The 22,906-nt window shown below is 44.2% G+C and overlaps 1 protein-coding gene across 1 annotated transcript in view; it reads right to left on the minus strand.

Annotated features, from left to right (window-relative positions):
* TPH2 (tryptophan hydroxylase 2) overlaps positions 1 to 22,906 on the minus strand; it is a 92,668-nt gene that overhangs the window by 47,848 nt on the left and 21,914 nt on the right. Inside the window, exons 6-7 of the mRNA XM_045867362.2 lie at positions 11,492 to 11,688; positions 6,886 to 7,021 (exon numbers count right to left, since the gene is read on the minus strand). Coding sequence (XP_045723318.1) covers positions 6,886 to 7,021; positions 11,492 to 11,688 — 333 coding nt within the window. The remainder of the gene's footprint in view (positions 1 to 6,885; positions 7,022 to 11,491; positions 11,689 to 22,906) is intronic.

Below are 22,906 nucleotides of genomic sequence, written 5' to 3' on the forward strand. Positions count from 1 at the left end.
ATACATGAATACATGTAGGCAAATTCAGTTAGCAGGTGCTCAACCTCCACCTTGCACAATTCAAGAAGTCTGTAGGAACTATGAAGAATAGAGACCACAAATCCCCTCAAAGGAAGTGCCCAGGGAAGAAAAGGCAAAGGACTTAAAGCAGAACTAGGGAGAGTGGAATATATGCCACATCTGAAAATCCAAAGCACCTTCTGGAAACCAGAAGCCTGACGTCAGAGACCAAACCAGAGAGAGAGGGATAGGCCCCTTCCTACGACTTGTTTATGTGCCCGGTATGCCTCCTAAGTTGAATCACCACCACTTCAGCAAGAAGCTTCGAGAGACAAATCCAGAGATGTTTCTACCTCTCTGGTCCACTCTCCTCCTTGCGGGAGGGGCAGCCACTCATGCCAGACACGGATGACACTCCCATCCACATGGCCACCCCTGGGGGACCTGCACCCGTGCTTGGCAGAAGTTGCCAATCTCATAGAACTTCTTAATGCAATATTTTGAATATTAGTTCAAATACAATTTAGAACATGTCACAGACTGACATTCCTGTTAAAGCTAGGGCCATGAGCTTCCCTGCCTTTTAAGTGGGACAATATTTAGGGTTAGTTACCCAAAGGGGAGAAAATACACTTCTTTAGCACCACGTAAAGTACAGTTTCTTTCCCTCTTTCTCTCCCTCTCTGGTTCTTTCCCTCCTTCCCTCTCTTGCTCTTTTTCTCTCCTTTGAATAAGGGGGAGGTGGGGACAACTTGCACATTTCCTTTTGTTCCTCTTCTTCAGCTTCACAATGAATAATCCCTCCTTTATTCTGCAACTATCTTTATCCCAAAAACAAAATAGAGGAGCAGAATAGGTTGTCCCTTACTGGGCTCTCTGATCCAAGTGACGTGCCCTGTACCCTCACAGCCACAGTTGCTGCCTATAATCCCACCAGTAAAGGTTCAGGATTTTACCCAAAGACACTGAATGTGTAAAAATGCCTTATTCCTGGAAAGGTGTCCAGATAAGTCCCTGAAATCAGAGTAAAGCTACTGGGGAGAGCGGAGGGCCCTGCCCAACACAGGGCTGCAGCCTTTCAGAAAGAGTCCTCACCACCACAGTGTACAGGCCCAGGACTTCAAATAAATCCACAGCATCTACTCCCCTATACTCCCTCACTCCTCGGATCTCAGGTTGGGTCTGGGCCTTTGAGAATACCTTGTACTTGACACCTCCTGGTAGCAGTGCTAGTCATGGCTTCAGCCCACAGAGGACTCAGTTTTCACCTTATGTGCAAGGTTTGGGGATCCACTGCAACCTCAGTCTGATCTCCTCGCTTCTGCATTGCCTTTGTCAACCGGCTTTGACATCATCATAGTCTTATAAAGGAGACTGACACGTGAACGAAAAATTACCATTCAGTGTTGTAAGTGCTAAAATAGAAGTAAGGCAAAGTGTTGCAGGAGCATCCAGCTCTGCCTAGAAAAACTCCACAGAGAAGGCTGTGACTGAGCTCCAATCCTAGAGAATTAAGGGGATTCTACCAGAGTCATTCCAGGCAGAACGAACCACCTGTGCAAAGGGGCGGGGCCATGAACCAGCAGGATCATTGGAATGGTGAGAAGTCCAATGTGGCTGGAGCATAAGGTTTTGGAGGAGGCAAAAGAGAAGCAGAAGACATGGTTTGATGAGATCAGACTTTTCTCTCTATATGCAACAAAGAACAGAGGTTAAACAAGGGAAATCTATACTGCTTTTGTGTTTCAGAAAGGAAACAGAGTCTACAGACTGCTTCTAAGAGAAAGGAAAGCAATAATTAGGGGCACCTGGGGGCTCAATTGGTTAAGGGTCTGACTTTGGCTCAGGTCATGATCCCCAGGTCCTGGGATCGAGTCCTGTGTTGGGCTTCCTGCTCATTGGGGAGCCTGCTTCTCCCTCTCCCCCTGCCCCATCCCCATCCCCATCCCCCTGCCCATGGGTGTTCTCTCTCTCTCAAATAAATAAATAAAATATTTAGGGGGAAAAATAATAATTGGCAGACGGAGCAACAATGTTAACGTGACCTGTCAAATTTCTTCTAGAACAGTGGTTCTCACTGGGGGCAATGCTGCCCCCCTCAGGGGACACTTGGCAATATCAGCAGACACCTGCCGTTGGCACCTCTGGCTTGAGTGGAAGGGTGCTCTTGACATCTAGTGGATTAGGGATGCTCCTAAACATTCTACAATGCACAAGACAGCTCCCTATAACAGAATTATCTGGCCCAAATTATCAATAGTGCCGAGGAGAAACCCCATTCTAAAGGATAAGGTGGACAGAGGGTACAATAAGAAACAGCCACTGTTTCTTATTCAGCCAAGAGGGAAAGAGGAGACCTGGAGATGGTGGACCTTCTCAAATTACTGTTCTGCCACTATTCACGCGCCGGGTGATGCTCACACACTCAGAGGATTCGGAACTCTGCATCTTTCCTTCTCATTCCTCAGAGTGAGAAGGATGCTATTCCTGGAAACTTGAATTTGACCCAACGGATATACGTAAAGGAAATCATTTACAAACTTCAATACTTGATTAGTGACAAAGGTGCCTGTGATCACAGCTGATCAAAGCATGCAGCTATGCAACAGTGAAGTGCAGAATCATGGCCTCGGGCGCTGCAGAAGGGGAGAAAGATAGCTCTCCACTTCTAGCAAAATCAGTCACCTTTCAATATAGGTAGAAACACATGGAAAAGCAAGTCCTCCCACCAAGAAAACCAAGAGTCATTGATCCTCCACAACTTTCACTGCTGTCCTCCAGGATAGAAAACATTCCCCGGGGGAACCAATCCAATCTGCCATCACTTTTTAAATTAAAGTCCCACTATCCGGCCAAGTTTAGAGAATACAGAGTCTTTAACATGTAAAATGTAAAAACAGGCCAAAGACACGCTTAAAGCCCAATATTTGTTGAAGGCGAGGGTATCAAAATACATTCTCCCCAGGCTGAAAAAGGAAAATAAAATTCTTTTTTTCGGATAGTGTCTTTTTGCTGCTTTCACTCTCATTTCTACCGGCATCTTCAAGGGCTCACCTTTGTCTCATTAGCGCTGCCCCCACGACAACAGTTCAGCAATTGAAGGCAGCTATTTGGAAGCAGAGCACAAGCACCAAACACAGGAGCCAAGCTGAACTTCACAAATTGGAGAATCTGCCCTCTCTTTGGTTTTCAATTGAAGAAATGAGATTTCATTACAAAGACAATGCTTGGAAAAGTGCTTGGGCAGGAAACAGCACTCCCAGCATGGGGTCCCATCCATTCAACGGTGCAGCTGGGAAGGGATTTAGGACTTTGCGATACATCTGGATTAAAGGGATCTTTACAGAGAATTGTGTCTGCATAGTGTATTTCTGGAAGGGTGCAGGGGAAGCTGGCACCTCTGGGGAGGTGAAGTGGGTGTCAAGGGAGCAGAGGAGGAAGAGAAAGTCATTGCTCACAGTATGCTTTGAATTCTGAAGCAGGTACATGTATTACCTACTCATAAAATAATAATAATCTAGAAAATGAATGAAAATTACTTACACACACACACAAAACAAATGAATGACATAAAACCCACTCCCTCAAAAAAGATTCTGTTAAAAAAAAAACCAAGTTAGTGAATCCCATGTTTTCATCCTCTGACTTAAGCCTCCTCTTGTCTGGGTAGTCATGGGAGTCATGGAAGAAGAAAACACTCACATCTATAGCGGGAGCTTTATATTCACTTCTGAACTCCTGACACTTATTTCCAACTATCAGGCGCTTCTCTGGAGGCTCCACCCATGAGCACCTCAAAGACAACATGTCCCAAACCCAAATCCTCCTCTTCTCTCCCTCCTTCGTACCTACTTCCCTCCAAGCCTGATCCTGCTCCAATATTCTCAGTCATTATTAGAAAAAAAACAACCATTCAGCTTCCCAATCTAAAAACCTTACTGTGACCTTGAGGACCCTCTCCTCACCCTCTTTATAGCCACCAAATATTGTTAATTCCATCATGATGGTGTTTTGCAAAGAGATGACCTCTTGTCCTATCCCACGGACCCTTTCTAGTTCAAGGAATTATAAACTACATTCCTTCACTGGAATGGGAGCTCCTGCTGGTTTTCCAGCTACTTCATTCTTTACACTTCCCCAGCCCCCACCCCCATCATCTTTCTCAAACACAATTACCTGATCATGCTTCAGAACCTTGGATAGCTCCCTATTGTCTACAGATTTTAGCCCAAATGTCCTAGTTTGACAAATGATCATTTACACTGTGGCCTGAAAAAAAAAATCCCATCCCTAACACATACCCTATGCTCTGGCCACTTGGTGTAACAAGCTTTGCTCATTTATGCCTCTTAGGAGCTTCCACAACTTCGCACTTGCTGTTTCCTTGACTTGAACGCTTTCCCCTCCCTCTCCGCCTTGCCTTGGACAAAAACAATTTCCTATTCCCCCTTCCAAATGCCCCACTCAGTTTATACCCTCTCTGAAAAGCCTTTTAGGACTGCTCCCTCCTCTGTACTCCTCTAACACTTTGTACACACCCTCATCATCGCCCCAACCACACTCTTTCATAATTATTTATGTTTCTATCTCCCCTGCCAGAATGTGAGCTGCTTTAAGAAACAGCTGCTATATTTTATTCATCTTTGAATCCACTGCACCCCCTTGCTAACACTGCACATAAATGTTTGCTGAATGAATTGGCTGAAAGTACTTTGGTAAAAATGTAACACATTATCCCAAAATTTTATAGACTTCTGTGTCTAAAATCTCATTTCTTTGCCCTCTCTCTCTCTGCATACCCTTGGCACACTATCAGGTCTCAGGGGGACCAGTTATTCAAAAGGAACTAACAAAGTGCCTGCTATTTGTAAACAGGGCCATTTGTAAACCCTCTGGGCTAGATTTAGAGATTGCCTTTCTAACTCTGACAATGCTCTTTTGAGTACTCACTCCACTTTAAGAAGCATTTCTTTTCCAAATACCTTGAGTCCTATAAGTAACCTTTGTTTACCCTGAAAACACTTTCAGGGAAGCTGAAAGGAGCTAAAAGGCAATATAGTGACCCTGCTGGGACCTACCTGGTCAGTGAGCCAGCCTCCAGCCACCTAAGAGGAGGAGTGGAGCTTCAGAGACTCAGCTCAAATCCCTGCCTACTTCCACCAACAACAACTACACAAGTGCTTTAACCTCCAAGGACTCTCTGCTCCCCAGTGAAGATCATGGCAGTCCATTAATCACAAGATGATTCTAGTAAGCATCACAAGCAAAATGATAACCCCAGTGTCCTGAAGAACAGTGGGTAACAAATTTGGGTAAGATGAGGGGTAGACACTCATTCAAATGGAGCCCAAGGGGACAGAGACCCAGTGATAACTCCCAGCCTTGGGGTCTTTGGCTCTTGCTCTTTTCTCTCTATCGGGAATGTTCTACCAGGAGATATTTGCATTTAGGTCTCTGCTTGAATGTGACCTCCCAAGAGGCTTCCCTGATGACTCAATCCAAAAGAGCACCGTCCATTACTGGCCATCTATCTCCTCACCCTGCTTTATTTGTCTTTCCAGCACTTTGAGCACATCATAGCACTTGTACCTGATACCATATTGCCTATGTGTTTGTATGCTGACCATTGTCCCCCACCCCCACTCATTCACCCTAGAGAGCAGGGACCTTGTCTTGTTCCTAGACCATCCAAGCACACAGTAATCTCCCCATAAATGTTTATTCATTTTTTTTAAAAAGGGTACAAAGAAATATTCAAGTAGTTGACAATTTCGGCAAAGATGTAAGACCCAAGTTAAAATGTTAAAAGCCAGCAAGGCTAAATACATGTAATAGATGGATGATAAGGAAAGTAAATGACAGATTTGCTGAGGAAGGAGTGATTGTGCATGGGGATGGCAAGAGAATGTTTCCCAGAGAAGATGGGATTCCTGTCTGTCTCAAAGGCACTGGAAAATTCAGTTAAGTTTGAGAAAACAGGCCAGTGTTTCACCCTGGAAGACTCTACAACCCATGTGTGATAAGGCCAAATGATTAACACGTGAGGGTTCACAGCTTACCCAACTCTTGGCCACCCACTATCCAGTAGAGAAATGATAAAAGCCCCAAAGGTAGATTCTCTCAAGGAAAGCTGACAGAGTCAAAGAAGAATCACAAACCCCATATACATCGAGAGGTGGTGGGTAGGACTGGAGGAGTGTTCAAGAAACGAAGACAGCAGGAAGAGCACAGCACAACGTTCTGAGTTTTGGGGGGTGATGAAAAACACTAAGGGAGAAGGAATCTGTCATGAGCGTTACTAAGCCTTTTCGCGTGTGCATGAACGTCCTTAATGAGGAGGAGCCTCCTCACGAGACAGGTGCATGAGTCCTGACTGTGTCGACGTTGACTTATCCCTTTGTGCTTGCATCTCCTCATCAGTAAAACCGGAAATAATAACCTACACCATGGGATCACTGTGGGGATTAAATGAGTTGATGAGAGCCACACCCGGCATGTCAGGATTGTCCTTATTATTAGAATTTTGAGCCCTGCTTCTTTCAATGCAACTTTGACCTAATAATGGTCTCTATGGAACATGGCTTTATACAAATTACACATTTTAAGGAGTAATATCATCAACAGCCTGGCCAAAGTGAAAGGGTCAGTGTTGGGATAAACTTAGAGAGGCAAACTGAAGTGAGACTACTGGAGACCCTACAACCCCAGCTGATGAATCCAATCTTTCAGTAACCATTGGCTTCTTTAGGTGAGCAGGGTGGCCCTCAGATGAAATTACTTTGCAGGTAAAAGAGGGCCTGAGCAACTTTCCAAGTAAAGTGAGCATGGACCACTTGACAGAGTGGTGGTCCCCATCCAGCCTAGGAATGCAATGTGGGTACTCACGGTTCCGGAGTGTAGAGGGGGTCTGAGCCATGTCGGACGTACTGAGTACAGTGGAACACTCTGTAGGCCAGTCCCGCCAGAAAGTCTCTCGGACTCAGGTATCCAGCCACCGGCCTCACGGTGAAGCCTGATCTTTCTGAAATGACAGAAAGAGCCAACTAAATATTAACTCGACAAGACTTGAGGGCCCAAGCAGGGCGTCCTATTATTTATAAGGACATTCTAGAAACAAAGTAATCAAGGTCTTAAAATTCTTGACAATTGAATGACATCTACTGTTAATAGCTATCACGTTTGTGGCTTCTGATTACTAAAATATACTCCCGCATGATGGTTTCCAGGGGAACAAGACATTCATTAAAATGGAAAGACAGGTGAAAAAAAAAATGTTAAAGATTTAAATTCAGAAGCCAAATTAGGATAAGAAAGCTCAAATTCGCGGGACAAGATTACAGTGAAAGCGAGGCTTACCGCATATTACCTGGTATCTTTCTCAAAGACACACCCTTTCCCCCTGTATGTGTTCAGTTAACACACAGCTAATTCACCCCCGTCACTAGCCTGGTGGAACCAGTTCACACTACAGCTTTCTATTGTCAACACCCCTACCTCCTTCATTCCATATTACTGTTTTCTGTGATACTATGAAAAGAATCATATTAATTACTGTCATTTGAAGAGGTACACTAAAGCTCTACCTACTCTATTCACTTATGAGAGGAGGAGACAAAATAAACAGAATACAACATCATCTACGAAGCTGCCGGGTACCGCTGACCCAGTTAGGCTGTGGGTCATCAGTGTTCTCCGTTTAAGGGCTCCCCAAGGCTTGTTTGTGGTGATGGCCCCGCAAATTTACAACAGGAGAGCTACCCCTGGCTCTGACACCAGCATCGTACAGGCTCCCATTCCTGAAAACCTCATCTCATTAGGAGAGCCTAACCTCAGAATGGTTAGAATGGTTTTAAAAGGCAAGAACCAATTAAGCTTATAAATCCCATTCTGGGATTTCTGGTATATACGTGAAAAATATTCCTGTTCTCAGGCCTCCTCAGACCCATAATTCTAACAATATTATGTTCATCCTAAAAGCTTTCACTTTGGATTGTTCCCCACTGAATATCAAAAAGATAAGTGTATTTTCTTCTTTTTCTATTTTATGTCAATTAAACCAGTATATCCCACGTGTGGAACCCGAGTGGTGGTACACAGAGGAATGTTCTTTATTTGAAGTTATGTATCTTATTTTTATATAAATTTTTTAAAAATATGTAACTAACACATCAAGAACTTTGAATTTGTGGATATCACTGCTTTAAAATTTTCCTTTTTAAATAAATCAGGTATTTAAAAGTGAGTCGGTTAAAAAATAATAAAATAAAATACTAAAAAAAACCACATACATTTACATTATGCTTGCTATGTGCCAATGAATGATGCAGACTGATCACCCAGTGTCCAATTCACAGGAGTCTTGAAAAATAACAGCAAGAACAATAGCAAGAATAATTAAGACTCTGCTATGCTTAACATGTATCAAGAAATAAATTTAGAGGCGCCTGGGTGACTCAGTCAGTGGAGCCTCCAACTCTTGGTTTGGGCTCAAGTCATGATACCGAGCCCTGCCTCAGTCTCCAAGCTCTACAAGGAATCTGCTTGAGATTCTCTCCCTCTGCCCTTCTTCCATCTCCTTGCGCACACACGCTCTCGCGCTCTCTCTCAATAAATAAATAAAATATTTTTTAAAAAAAAGAAAGAAAGAAAGAAATAGGGGCACCTGCGTGTCTCAGTTAAGCGTCTGCCTTCAGCTTGGGTAATGATCCCAGCGTCCTGGGATCCAGCCCCCCGTCAGGCCCCCTGCTCAGCTGGAAGTCTGCTCCTCCCTCTCCCTCTGCCTGCCGCCCCCCTTGCTTGTGCTCGCTCTCTCTCTGTCAAATAAATAAATAAAATCTTTAAAAAATAAAAAATTTTAAAAAGAAATAAAAAAAATTTTTCTAAAGAAATAACATTAGGGCTTCTAGGTATATCTGTATCAATTAGTTTCCCTTCCCAACTACCTTGTGAGGTAGATAAAATAACTATCTCTACTTGCAGAAAAGAAACTGAGGCACAGAGAGGTTAAGAGAACTTATCTGAGGTCACACAGCCAAGAACTGGCAGAGTGGGGACTCAGCCCAGGCATTCTGCAGCCAGAATCCGTGCTATACCATACGGCCTCTCATAAAAATATTAAGTTGGGCGACAGTTGTGGCAAAAATTATGGGATGGTATTCTAATTACTGGGGTTTGGGAAACAACGCAGTAAAAAGCAATTCCCACATATGAGCAATCAAGCTCATGGTAAATCTATATTATGCACATAACTGTTGGAAACAAACAGGGACATGCCAGAGGCAAGGCCTTTAGGGAGAACATAATCCAGTTAAACAACAACATAAGGCATTATGTAATTAGGCACTAATTAAGTGATACTGATTAGTGGTTCTCAGTCTTTTTCCCGTAGTAACAAATATCATGGATGACGTTCACACACGGGGCTCTCCCGTTGTGCTGGGCATGGTTCTCCGAGTACCTGCTCTCAGACCACGCCTACCTCGCCCCTGATACACACGTGATCTAGGATGAACTCCGAAAGGGAAAAGTCCTGGTGACTGTTAGGATCAGGATTCAGACAGGAGGCAGGACTTGCTCTGAGTCTTAAAGAATAGGTAGAATTTGATGAGTGGAGGAGAGAGGATTTTCCTAGCAAGGGACAAAACCTGAGCAAAGGTGTGGAGAGCCCACAGGTAGAACAGAGGGTTTGTATGGTGCAGTCATCACTCTACACAATCTCGGAAAGCCAGGTCGGGGCCTTGAGTTGAGGCTGAGCAGTTCAGAACTGGAGCATATAAACCAGAGATCAGCAAACCATGGCCCGTAGTCCAAGTCCAGCTTGTCCTGTACACCCCACGTGCTAAGAATAATTTTTATGTTTTTTTAATGGACACACTTAAACAGTTATCTAAGTACTGACAGAGAAGCCTCCATTTTGCCCACAAAAACGGAAATATTCACTATCTGGCCTTTACCAAAAAAAAAAAAAAGTCCAACCCCAGTAAAATCAAAGGGGAGCCACTGATAGCTTCTGAGCAGAGATGCCTGGAAGGGAGTGATGCTTTAGGAAGCTTCATTGGGAAACAGAGGACAAGAGAGTGGAGGGGAGAAAATACGGGCATCAAGGTTGTGAAATGAGGACCTCAGTTTGGGTGGTGGCAGTGGGTAGGCTCACGATGGGTAGCAAAGCTAGAAGTGGCCATTTGTGGGGCTGCAGCAAGGTGAGTCACAGCCTCCAAAGATGCCCCTGGCCTCACACCCTGAACCTGTGTCTATGCAGCAAAACGGGTTTTCCAGGATTTTCAGTGGAGCGATTACCCCAGATTACTCAGGTGGGTCTGAGATAATCACAAGGGTCCTGATAAAAGGACGACAGGAGGGTCAGAGTCAGAGAAGGAGATGTGACCAAGGAAGCAAGAGGTTGGAGCCATGTAAGGAAAAGGCCAGGAGCCAAGGAATGCAGGTAGACTCCAGAAGCTGAAAAAGGCAAAGAAACAGAAGCCTCCAGAAAGAATGCCGCCCAGCCAAGACCTCCCATCTGCAGCACAGTAAGGTAATACATTCGTCTTATTTAAGTCACTAAGTTTGTGGTGTTGTCTTAGAGCAGTAATAGGAAATTAATACAAAGATGGATTACATAGTGGGGAGAGTGGGGAGGAATTCAGAGGGGTTCCTTACAGGTGGGCCTGAGGAGTCTAGAGAATAACTGTCACCGATAGAAAGAGGGTAGGCAGGCAAGGAAGGGAGTTCCAAGAGAAGGCAGCAAGGCTTTTACTTTTACAACTGCTGCGCTTGAGACAGGGGGAGAGAAAAGAACGGAGAACCTGGGACGCAACCCCAGGGAAACTCAGAGGAGGGAGTGGGGCCCCCGTAAAACCTGGCCTCCTCCCGCCACCCCTACAAACTTCCCCAGTTGCTGTCCCAGGAGAGCCAGTGAGGAGAGTGACCACACAAGGACATGAACTTGAGCTGCCACTCTGTCTCATCTTGTTCCATACCGTATCAGCCATGAGTATAGCCCCGGCACATCACGTATATATAACAATATTTCTTTGATTAATTGACTGGTATCCCCCAAAGGAAAGTCACTAGTGTTCAGCATTATCCATGATACTTCTTCATGCAATATGTAATTTTTAACGAAGCAAATAAAATGTCACCTTTGAGGTCATTCCATCCCCATGTAGTCCCCACAGAGTAGTTCCTGGACCAGAAAGAGCTCAAAGCTGAACTTGCAAATATCCTTTGGGGTTTAACACCTAGAACAGCCAACCACGAGAGACCCCCCGAAGCCCCTGAGCGGTGTGAATGGCAGGGTCCCTCTCCCTGCCCACAGTCCCTGCTCTGCTTCCTGCAGGTGGCCCCGGGGAGTTGCTGGCTCAGTGCTCCTCTCTTTAAATCAAAGGGAGCTTTTCCTTTTTTGTAAAATGGGCCATTGCTGCCCCGTGTGTCCTTGGGAGGCAAGCAAGGGTGTTGGCTAGGAGGGCAAGAGACAGCCTGTGTGAAGCCTTACCTTTCAGAAACACGGAGACGTCTTCAAGTTGAGGCACGTTGTCCTCCCTGTAGCCACAGTATTTAGTCAGCAGAGGGAAGTTTTTCAAATACTCCCGGCAAGCATGAGTGGGATAGAGCTTGGAGAGCTCTCGGAACACGACGCCCCACGTCTTGGTCTCTTCCTCTGTGTACTCCACCCTGGGAATAGGCTGGCCGCTAAGCAGGAGAGAAGAGCAGTGAACGACTCTAGCTCTGGAACGGAGTTAAATATCTTCTCACCTCACACCTACCATTAGTCAAGCTCCTGTAAAGTGGGACACCTGAGTGTCTAAAAGGATCCCAGGAAGAATTATTTTTTTAAACAAATGCTAACCTTTTAATTTTGTGTGTATATTTGGACTTCCATATAAATGATTTGGTTAAGTTACATCTTCACACATCTTTATGGAAATTTGATAACATTTATGTTCTTACACTGAAATCAGTAACGAGTAAGAATTCTTGGTTGAAAGAAACTGGTTTAGGTACAAAGCTATGCTCTGGAAGCCTTTTCTGCAATTCCCTAAGGATGGCAATAAATGGATGTTGTCTCTAGAAAATGAAATTGCCTGTGGGTTCTCTTTGTCCTTTGTGGGGAAACCACCCCAATTTCCAAGTGTAATTTTGAGATTTTTTTGTTCAGTGAGTAAAATGTCTGGGAACTACTAAAAAAAAAACCATACTGAATTCTTGGGGCGCCTGGCTGGATCAGTGAGTAGAGCATGTGACTCTTGATCTCAGGGTTGTGAGTTTGAGCCCCACATTGGGTGTGGAGGTTATATAAAAATAAAATCTTTTTTTAAAGATTTTATTTATTTATTTGACAGAGAGAGACACAGTGAGAGAGGGAACACAAGCAGGGGGAGTGGGAGAGGGAGAAGCAGGCCTCCCGCTGAGCAGGGAGCCCGATGCGGGGCTCGATCCCAGGACCCTGGGATCGTGACCTGAGCCGAAGGCAGACGCTTAACGACTAAGCCACCCAGGCGCCCCAAAATAAAATCTTTAAAAAAAATGGGGGGTGCCTCAGTGGCTCAGTCAGTTAAGTGTCTGCCTTCAGCTCAGGTCAAGCTCTGCATCAGGCTCCTTGCTCGGTAGGGAACCTGCTTCTCCCTCTCCCTCTGCCTGCTGCTCCCCCTGCTTGTGCTGTCTCTCTCTCTGTCAAATAAATAAATGAAATCTTTAGAAAAAAATAACATAAATTTTTAAAACTATACTGAATTCTAAAGTGAGAGATTTGCACAGTGCACAATAGGGGCATTCATTATACATCATGCTGGGAGGTTCATACATTAAGCTTTCTCACTTTAGGAGGGGGCTCAGCAAACTTTTTCTGCAAAGGTTCAGAAAGTAAAAATATTTTAAGTTTTTGTGTGCCACATGGTCTCCGTCACAACTGTTCAGTTTTGCCATTGTATCTCAAAGAGAGCTGGAGATGACATGTAAACAAATGAACATCGTTGTATCCTAACCAAACTTTCATTACAAAAACAGACAGATGGCTAGGGTTGACCTACAAGCAGTAGTGTGCTGACGTCTAGGTCAGAATAGTGAGAGGTGGCTCGGGACTGGAACAGGCACCGAGAGCTTCCTGGAGGAGGCTAAGCCTCGTGGGCCAGGTGGGATCTGCCAGATCCCAGACAGAAAGGTGACGGAGGAAATGCTGTAACAACAGCCAGCAGCCATGGGCAGGAAACAGCTCCTGAAGCAGCCGGGAACCAGCAGAAGGAGGGCAGCACAGACATGTGCTTTTGCAAGCTATTGTTTGACAGACCAGAATCCGAATTTAGCCTCTGATTAAGATACGTATTTTAAAAGTGACATTCGGGTTTTGCAAAACCTCTCAAGACATCCTCAACAGCCACCTGCAGCACTCCCCCCTCCCCACTGCCTACCCTGGCCACCCGTCAGAAGTTCTGCCCCTGCCGTCAGCACATATATACATACAACATATGGAAGTCCAAATATATACACATAAAACTAGGAATGCTACCTCTGCCATGTACAGAACCCAAGCTCGGGCAGCAACTGCCACTCAGGGTGCAGCAGCTGCAGGACCCCTTCAACAAGCTGGGACCACCTGGAGCACCCCGCCCCCCCACCCCACGCCTGCCTCCCTTCCCCCTCCCCCACCCCCTCCCCCACCAAGGCAGTAAAGAAGGGAAAGAGGACAATAACAAGACGAGGCTAACACACAGATCCCCCATCCCCCAACCAGCTCTATACTTAAGGGTGTTCTTGCCAAAATACTTTTTGTTTTAAACTTTAGATCCAAATGTGGTTCCTACTCCCCCAAATTATTTTTATTTGAAAAAAAAAAGAACTGAGGTGCATGAGGGACAAGGGAAGAACACACTTAAGAAAGAACAAGCAATTAGCATTTGCTTTCTTTAAGTACCAAGACTGGGGCTCACGCAAACCAAATTAGAAAGAGATTAGCCTTGTTTAAATTTGGCTGTTGATAATAAATAAAAAATTACAACCTGGCAAATATTTGCTGAGAAGATCAAGACTGCTAAGGCTTAGCATCTGTGATAAGTTTAGAATGAAAGCTAGAAATGGAAAGATAAAAATAGAAAGGATGCAAGGAAATAAATATATAAACGGTCTGCCTCCAGTTCCAGAAAAGTCAACGAAATCAATTTGAGTCAGGTAAGCCAACAAAGCTAATAAGAGCTGGGCACAAGCATGAGGTAGGAAGGCGATGAGGCTGAAACAGTAAAAGAAATATTGAGAAGCCATTTGAAAAGAATTGTTAGGTCAAACTTTTCCCTTCGATATGAATCTGCAAACCTTCGGCATTTCAAAGGGGAGCTGAATATAGCCAACAGCAAGCAATAGAAGGAAAGCAAGTGCGAGCTAGAATGAGAACAAAGAGATTTACTGATCTGTTACTTAATAACGAATTTCCAGCATCAGTCCTGGGAATATAGATGGTCACATACATTTCCATTTGTTTCCCCTTGACCGCCCTGCCTGGGTGGCTCACTAGCCTGCGCTCTGAGTTCTCCACAGGTGCATGTAGGATTGCTACCCTGATGGCAGGTACCTCTGACTCTGGTCATCTCGAGCTTTCTCATTCCACTCTAGCCCCTAGCCCCAGGTCACTCTTTAAGGCAAATGTTTAAAAGTCAACTTCATCACAAAGTAAATGCTAATTTTATCCATTTTATTTCTATGATTAATAGCCAAAATACCAAGATCCAAGAAAAAGTAAGAAATTTCCTATTTTTCTCTGTAGCTAATAAGATTATATAATAAAAACCCATCTTGGGCGCCTAGGTGGCTCAGATGGTTAAGCGTCTGTCTTCGGCTCGGGTCATGATCCCAGGGTCCTGGGATCAAGTCCCACATCGGGCTCCCGGCTCAGCGGGGAGCCTGCTTCTCCCTCTGACCCTCTCCCCTCTCATGCTGTTTCTCTCTCGCTCGCTCTCTAAAAAATAAATAAAAATCTTTAAAAAAAAAAAAAAAAAACCATCTTTCAGAGGTCACTATGGGCCAGACACTTTTCTAAGGTTAATTAAGTGGTTTTTTCTTTTATGAATTAATCCACTTGATTCTCACAACAACTCCATGAGGTAGACACTATTATTATCCCCATTTACACATGAGGAAATTGAGGCTCAGAGAAATTAAGGTATGTGCCTAAAATCATGGGGCCAGGCTTAAAACCCAGTCAGTCTGGCTCAAGACTGGCTGTAGTCTTACTTGATTGGTATATACCAATGAAATAAAAAATGTATTCCAGAAACCAACTTATTTTCATATACCAAACTGAAATAAGCCTTGTAGGTATGTGTATTTATACATAGAAAATCGCATATACAATACATGTAATCATGGTACTTGCATGTATTTGTAGATCACATAAAGTACTTGCATATTTATTCACTTATTAATTCCTCTCAGTAAGACCAGAGATAGTGTTTGGGGCACTAGGAATGCATATATGTTTTTAAAAACTTTGAAATTTGACATTTGGAAAAATAAAAATTGTAGTCATGGGAAAAACAGAATGCATTGCCCTTCTTTGCCCTTGTCATGGATTAAGGTTTTTGTGTGTGAATTGTATATGAGAAGAATGACAGGAGGGTGTCCTGATCTTTTTAGGGCCTAGGATATATACCCATAATCATTTTACATCTATCTGTGGGTACACGTTTTAATATATATGTAATAGGTGTCATAGTTCAGCGTCCTAAAACTCTGCTCTGGCCCAAAATTAAAGTCTCTTAAGTACTTCACATTCTAGAGAAAGCCCCCAGCAGCTAGAGTTAGCCAGCTTATTAAGAGGCAGCAGAGGGGCACCTGGGTGGCTCAGTCGGTTAAGCAGCCAACTCTTGGTTTCAGCCTAGGCCATGATCTCATGGGTCGTGAGATCGAGCTCTGAGTCAGTCTCCATGCTCAGCGGGGAGTCTGCTTGAGGATTTTCTCTCTCCATGTCCCTATGCCTTTCCCCCTGCTCATGCATGTGCATGCGCTCTCTCTCTCTCAATTAAATAAATAAACCTTTAAAAAAAAAAAAAAAAGAGGCAGCAGAAATGGCCCTACCACTAAAAAAGTTCTGTCAGAGGCACCTGGCTGGAACATATGACTCTTGTTCTCAGGGCTGTAAATTCAAGCCCCACACTGGGTGTAGAGATTACTTCAAAATAAAATCTTTAAAAAAAAAATTCTGTCCTACCACCCTTCCCAACCCACGCCCAAACCTCACCCACCAGTCTAACAGGAAATAAGAGAGGCACAGGATTACGGGGAAGGCCAGTGTTTGAGGGAGAGGGCAGGTTCTTTCCCCTTCCCCCAGGAGGAGAGTAGGCTGCGCCATGACAATCATTTAGGAGGACTGCCCAGGAGAAGTGGGGCCTGGCATCATGTTTCCCAGCTGGATGTTGGCTGAGTGGCAGGACCCCAGGACCCCAGGACCCCCTGGTGTGGCCACCAGTAGAGAGACATGAGGGTACCTGGAAGCTAGGAGCATAGTGCTCTATGAGAGAGAAGAGGGGACCTTTGACATGCATCCTCTGACATTTGAGGTTCACATGAACATAGAGCCAGATGCCCAGTGAGCTCTAGAGATTTCTGTGAAATCGATGTGATGTGCCTGGGAGGAAAATGGAGAAGTCTTGTCCCATCTAGTTTTGCCTAACTCTCAGGAGGCAAAGGGGATCCCATCACTCCTGTTTTGTGAGGGGTTCCCAAGCTCTAGCGTGCACAACCTAGAGAAGGGGTCGGTGGCATGACCACTGACAAGGCCACGGGGCTGCAGGGCGCATGTCTGCAGGGATGGAGGTGGAGGGAGGGGTGCTGGCCCAAGAAACTGTACATAACACTCTGCAGAGACCATTTCAACAGAGAGCACCCCATCAGAAAGAATCTGTCTAAGCCACGGTGAGTGTGGCCTGCAGTCTGCCCACCACTGATTTTCTAACAACCTTGTAAAAAGCTCCCAGCAAACCCCCTCCCCCCGCCCCAGCGCTCAGGGGAGTGAGGTCCTAGAAGAGAGAAGGAAAGGTGTCTCAGAACCAGCACACACGTGCATTTACACACATGCACACTCCCTCCAAATAACAGAGGGGGAAGGAGGATATACTTTGAATCAAATTTGAGATTTATCTTTTTTTTTAAATGAATGGGGACTAGGCCTTAAATACCCAAATGAGACTATACTAATAATTGAAAATGACAGCAAATTAGATGTTGCTAAGGAACTTGCTTCCCAGCAGGAAAGTAGAATTCAACACAATACAGTGGAAAGCAGAGAGTGGGGAAAATAAAACCATTTTACCATTGGAATAAACCCCAATAAGATGAGACTTCTCAACAAACTAATGACATGTAAATATTATAATTAGATCTTTAGGGAGTCTCCTCCATTTGCATGGAATAAGTTGGGATTCCGGAATTCTCAATAACCCCCAAAATTATTATTCACAGATCCCTAAATCACTGGAGAAAAACAGATGCGACTCTCGGGAGCTTCTACTCACTGCAGATTTGGCCCTCTTGCCAAAGAATGGTAAACTAAGTCTGTAGAAACACAACAGGAAACCAGCACTCAGCGAAGACAGAACTGGGAAAAGCACGACAGTGGTCACTACAGAATCGAGGCTTGATGATGAGAAAAATCCCTGGTGCAATAGGTTACTCAGAGATGATGAAGAACTTTCTTTGGAAACACTGAAGGCTGTGGGAGGCGTCTTTCTGCCTGTGAGGTGAAATGCCACTCTTCCTCGAGGCAGGGGGATGATCCTGGAAAACCTGCCTTGTCCCCACAGACAGGAAAAATAGAAAGTGCAGAGGCAAAAGTACATTTATAGATATTGTAGGTAAGTCCCAAGCTTGTTCAAGTTGTTTAACAAATATGTTTTGGATATGGAAATCCAGAGACACATAGCCCACTGAGGCAGAAATTGTGTGAGTTCTTCCTCTAGCCAGATGAATAAGCAGCAATGCTTTTTTGTTTTATTTAATGCTTTCTTTGATCTTCTCCTCCAGCAGGTCCAACCACAAGGCTGGACTTTTCTTATACTTTTTTTTTTAATTTGGGGGATTGGAAAATATTTGATTACCGTGGTACACCCTGGCTGTCTCCTGGAGCCCTTGCTGTCTAGAATTCCAAAGGTGAGATGCAGTTTCTTTGCTTGTGTTTTCATTAGAGGAACTCCAGCATCGGGAAGCAATTCACTTATTCAGTGGAGGAAGATGTAACAGGCTGCAATTGACAGTATTTCCATCAAGATGGCAAGACTGGCTGCAACACAAGGCGGATTGTGTTCTTTGAAAACAGTTGGATCTCCTCAGTGGCAAGAACCAAACAGAGCAGAAGGTAAACAGAGAATCGGTTAAGGGGATGGGTGAATCTGATAGAAGCAGTTAGGAATGAACTCATTTTTTATTGGATTTCATTACATGTTCCTTGGGCCAGGAGACACCTCACTTATTCAAAAGCTGTTTATCTGCCTGGAATAGACTGTCCCTCTCATCTCTGTCTCATCTTCCTTCCCTACCTTAGGCAGTTCTCTCTTGACTGACACTTCCACCTGGGGGTTTGCAGAAGGGAAATGAGAAGAGATGAAATGTAAAACCCCATCAACTTTGCAAATCATTAGCAATTAGCAGCTCCTCTAAGGGTTTGGACAGGGCCTTTGGAGAAAGAGTATAGAAACATGAAGGCAGGAGGTCTCTATCTTGCTTCCCCTTGACTTATATGACACATGCATGTGCTGCCTCCTCAATGAGCATACCCTGAATTCTGCATAATTTTCAGGGAGCTATCTGTAATTCATCCTCTTTCTTTCCCATCCAAGAAAACATATAAGACTATAGAAGAGGAGACTGACATTATTCTAAGAAGAATCTTTATTTTGATCCAATGTAATTTTTTTTAAGATTTTATTTATTTGAGAGACAGAGACAGCATGAGCGGAGGGGAGCAGCAGAGGGAGAGGGAGAAGCAGACTCCCCGCTGAGCAGGGAGCCCGGTGCGGGGCTCGATCCCAGGACCCCAAGATCATGACCTGAGCTGAAGGCAGACGCTTAACCAATTGGAGCTACCCAGGTGCCCTCCCCCCAGTGTAATTTCTTTAAAAGAAACATTCATCATTCACAAAATTTACTATCGATTGTCACAAAGCATTTGTTACACTTCTCACAACTGAGGTGACACACTGGTGTACAGAAATTTCAATCAGTACTTGTGATCTCATGTAGCTGGTGACCATAATGTCACCTCTTCCTGTGCCAGTTGGTCCCACCTTCACAAAATAGTATCCCCTGCAGCCAGGTGTCTTGAGCAGAGAGCTGTGTGGTCAATGGGAGTTCAATAGGAAGATGGCTTATGCCTCCGAGACTGGAAAATATGTTGCCACAAGCCAGGGGAAAAAAAATCCTAAGTGGAGGGCGCCTGGGTGGCTCAGTTGGTTAAGCGACTGCCTTCGGCTCAGGTCATGATCCTGGAGTCCTGGGATCCAGTCCCACATCGGGCTCCCTGCTCAGCGGGGGGTCTGCTTCCCCCTCTGCCCTCTTCCCTCTCATGCTCTCTGTCTCTCATTCTCTCTCTCTCAAATAAATAAATAAAATCTTTAAAAAAAAAAAAAATCCTAAGTGGAGTCAATGGATTCCATTAAAGTTTAACCAGAAAGCAAATGCCATTTTTTCTACCGATTTCCCAGAAGTCAATGAGAAAGTCTAAGCCTCCTGCATTTGATAAAGTTACACTTCAGGATTCAGACCATAAAGGACACTAAGTAACTTTATGATGAAATAGTGTCACTACTACCCAGGCGGGGCGGGCGGCGTAGGGGTGAAGGGGGGAGTAACGTATCCAAAATATTAATCTGCTAAATCTATTCCCCCATTACAACGTATGCTCCTTGAAGACAGGGGATTTTTGTTTGCTCTTTCATTTTTATATCCCTGCTACCCAGAGCAGAGCCTAGAATACATAACAAATATTATTTGTTGAATAAGTAAATCAATCTGGCTGAAACAAGCCACAAATGTAAAGGTTGAGAAGAATTATAGTTGTGTATCACAAAGTCTGGCAGATATGCATTTGTCTTACTTCATCCCTGCCTCATATTTTAATTGCTATGGAAAAAGCAAGTCCGAAGACTGAGATTTCAGTAAGTTTCCTGGTAGCTTCCAGTTATCCCCACGTACTGCATACTTTATATGTAAGAGTTTCTTTTTTTCGAATTTTCTTAACTCAGGCTTAACAAGTATAGGCATATCCTATACTTGTAGCCACAGTTTTCATGAGGAAAGAAAGCAGCATATTCAAACCCATAGGGACATAAAAGCCAAACTTAGCTGAACGCAGAGATGTTTCCTTTGCTGGACTTCTTAAGGAATGAACTTGCAAAGATGTTTCCAAAGCTACAGAGCATGGTGATTGAATGCAATTTTTCAAAAAGGAAACCCACAGGGCGCCTGGATGGCTCAGTCGTTGGGCGTCTGCCTTCGGCTCAGGTCATGCTCCCAGGGTCCTGGGATCGAGCCCCACATCGGGCTCCTGGCTCAGCGGGGAGCCTGCTTCTCCCTCTCCCACTCCCCCACTTGTGTTCCTGCTCTTGCTATCTCTCTCTGTCAAATAAATAAATAAAATCTTTAAAAAAAAAAAAAAGGAAACCCACAAATCAGTACAGTGACATAACAACCGTCTGAGTTATATCCAGATTTCAAACCATCGAGTTGGTCTGACATAAATAAAATGGCTCGATGAGGGTTCACTTAGTAAGGAGACCAGGCAGCCCGAGACAAGTACGTTACACCATAGAGTAGACGTAAAGGCACAAACTCATTTTCAGCTAGTCCCCTAGGCCAGTCAGGTAAAGAGCATTTGTGATCACATATTTTATTTGCTTTTGCAAATGAGTTTTGCACACATGAATTTTCACAAATGAGTCTATGGGCCCTAAGGAACTTTCAGATGGTAGCAAACAAAAATGTTAGTTTGTTTTGTTCACATTGTTAATATTGGTGCTGCCTTTACAAGAGACATAATGAAAATAAAGTACTGCACCTTGGGAGCCTCAGGGAGAGTGAAAATTTAACTCCTGGAAATTATTTGTTTTTATTTGTCCCGTGCACCCCAGGATAGGGCTTCCCACCATTTTTTCACCTTGCAGAAAGCCCTCTTCACATTCTAGAGGAGTGACTTTCTTCCGCAAAAACTATCATGAAATTAACTATGAACAGCCACAGCAATGGGTCTCACATCCATCGCTCCGTGCGTGTTCAACACACAAAAGGAAATGGGACTCAAAAGAATGCAATCCAGAAACGAGCTGAAATTCAATAGCGGCCAGCAATCTCAGGGCACTGATATGGAGAGACCCAGGCCGGGGTCTCCAAGGCCTCCAGATTTAATCCCACACGTCTTGCGCCTTGACCAATTATAGCATCCACCCATTCATCTTCCTGTAACAATAACAATATAATAGCACATCACCTGGATAATGTCATATAACACTCACCTTAGAGAGTGATTAAATTACTGTTAGTCTCCCTATTTTATGGTGAAGGAAACTGAGGTTTACACACAGTAAACTAAGATCAAACAGCTAGTGAGCGGCACCACTGGGACTCAGATTATGGAAGGCTAGCTCTAGAGACCCCGCTTTTTTTTTTTTTTAATTTTATTATGTTATGTTAGTCACCATACATTACATCATTAGTTTTTGTTGCAGTGTTCCATGATTCATTGTTTGCATATAACCCCCAGTGCTCCATGCAGAACGTGCCCTCTCTAATACCCATCACCGGGCTAACCCATCCCCCCACCACCTCCCCTCTAGAACCCTCAGTTTGTTTCTCAGAGTCCATAGTAGAGACCCCGCTCTTAACCAACACTCCTCAGTGCAAGGTACTGAGTACTTAATGTGTATGAAGCATTGAGTTTGACCTCTGCTTCCTCATTTGAAACTGAAGGAAATAAGACAACCACACAACACTGAGATCAAATGATGCCATCTGTAAAGTGCCTGGGCCGATGCCTAGCACCTACTGGCTACTCGGTATAGATGGATCCCTTCCTCCAGGCATATGGGAATGAATACAATTTTATCCCATCCCTGCAGGGTCGGGAATAGGTCTGGAGATGACAAAACAGTTCTCTTGTGTGTGAATCCATTCACCTCTCAGACACGACTTGTGGAAAGTAATTTCAGTCCTTCATGTTCATGGAAATCATTTTAAAATAAAATACTCATACCTCATTCCCTGTGGAATTTGGTGCAACGCCTGTCCTTGTCAGTAAGTGACACCAGGCCATACTGTGCTAATGTTTCCCCAGCTGTGGGAGCCACGTTATAATCAGACAACATCCTACTGAGGCATTCACGCACATCTAAAAAACGCGCCAAGCTCAAAAAATGAAAAGGAGAAACCTTTTCCAAATCAATTTTCCCTTTTGTCTTTCTTTCAATTCTCAGGCTCCCTTCCTTTCAGCCATTGAGCTGAACTTCAGGTAGAGAGAAACATTTGGCACGAAAATGATTCTTCCATAAAGCCTGACATCTTTTAAGTACTTCCAAGAACTGTGCATTTCAAATACACTGAGAATTCTGTAGAGAGCAGAATAACTTTTTAAAAACCCGGTCATTTAATTCTGGTGCTCTCATTTTCAACTTGAGGATGATATCACCCATGTCAAATGGAAGTTGCTATGTAGATTGAAAAAAAGGGAGGAGACAGGTGTGGCCTCTTGAGCAGAGAAAGATATTTAGATTCTACGGAAGAGGCACTCTTGAAAACCCTAATGTGACCTTCCTCAGAAACCATTCCAGTCATCTGGGAAATGACCCCAGCACAACAAATATTTGGTTTTGTTCTACTTTTCAATTTACCGCTCCATTTCAGAGAAATTAAAGCATCAACAACTGGTGTTTATGCAGGA

Source organism: Mirounga angustirostris, unplaced genomic scaffold, assembly GCF_029215605.1.
Source record: "Mirounga angustirostris isolate CCGP_5_RB_7025 unplaced genomic scaffold, mMirAng1.0.hap1 SCAF_5, whole genome shotgun sequence".
NCBI lineage: Eukaryota > Metazoa > Chordata > Mammalia > Carnivora > Phocidae > Mirounga > Mirounga angustirostris.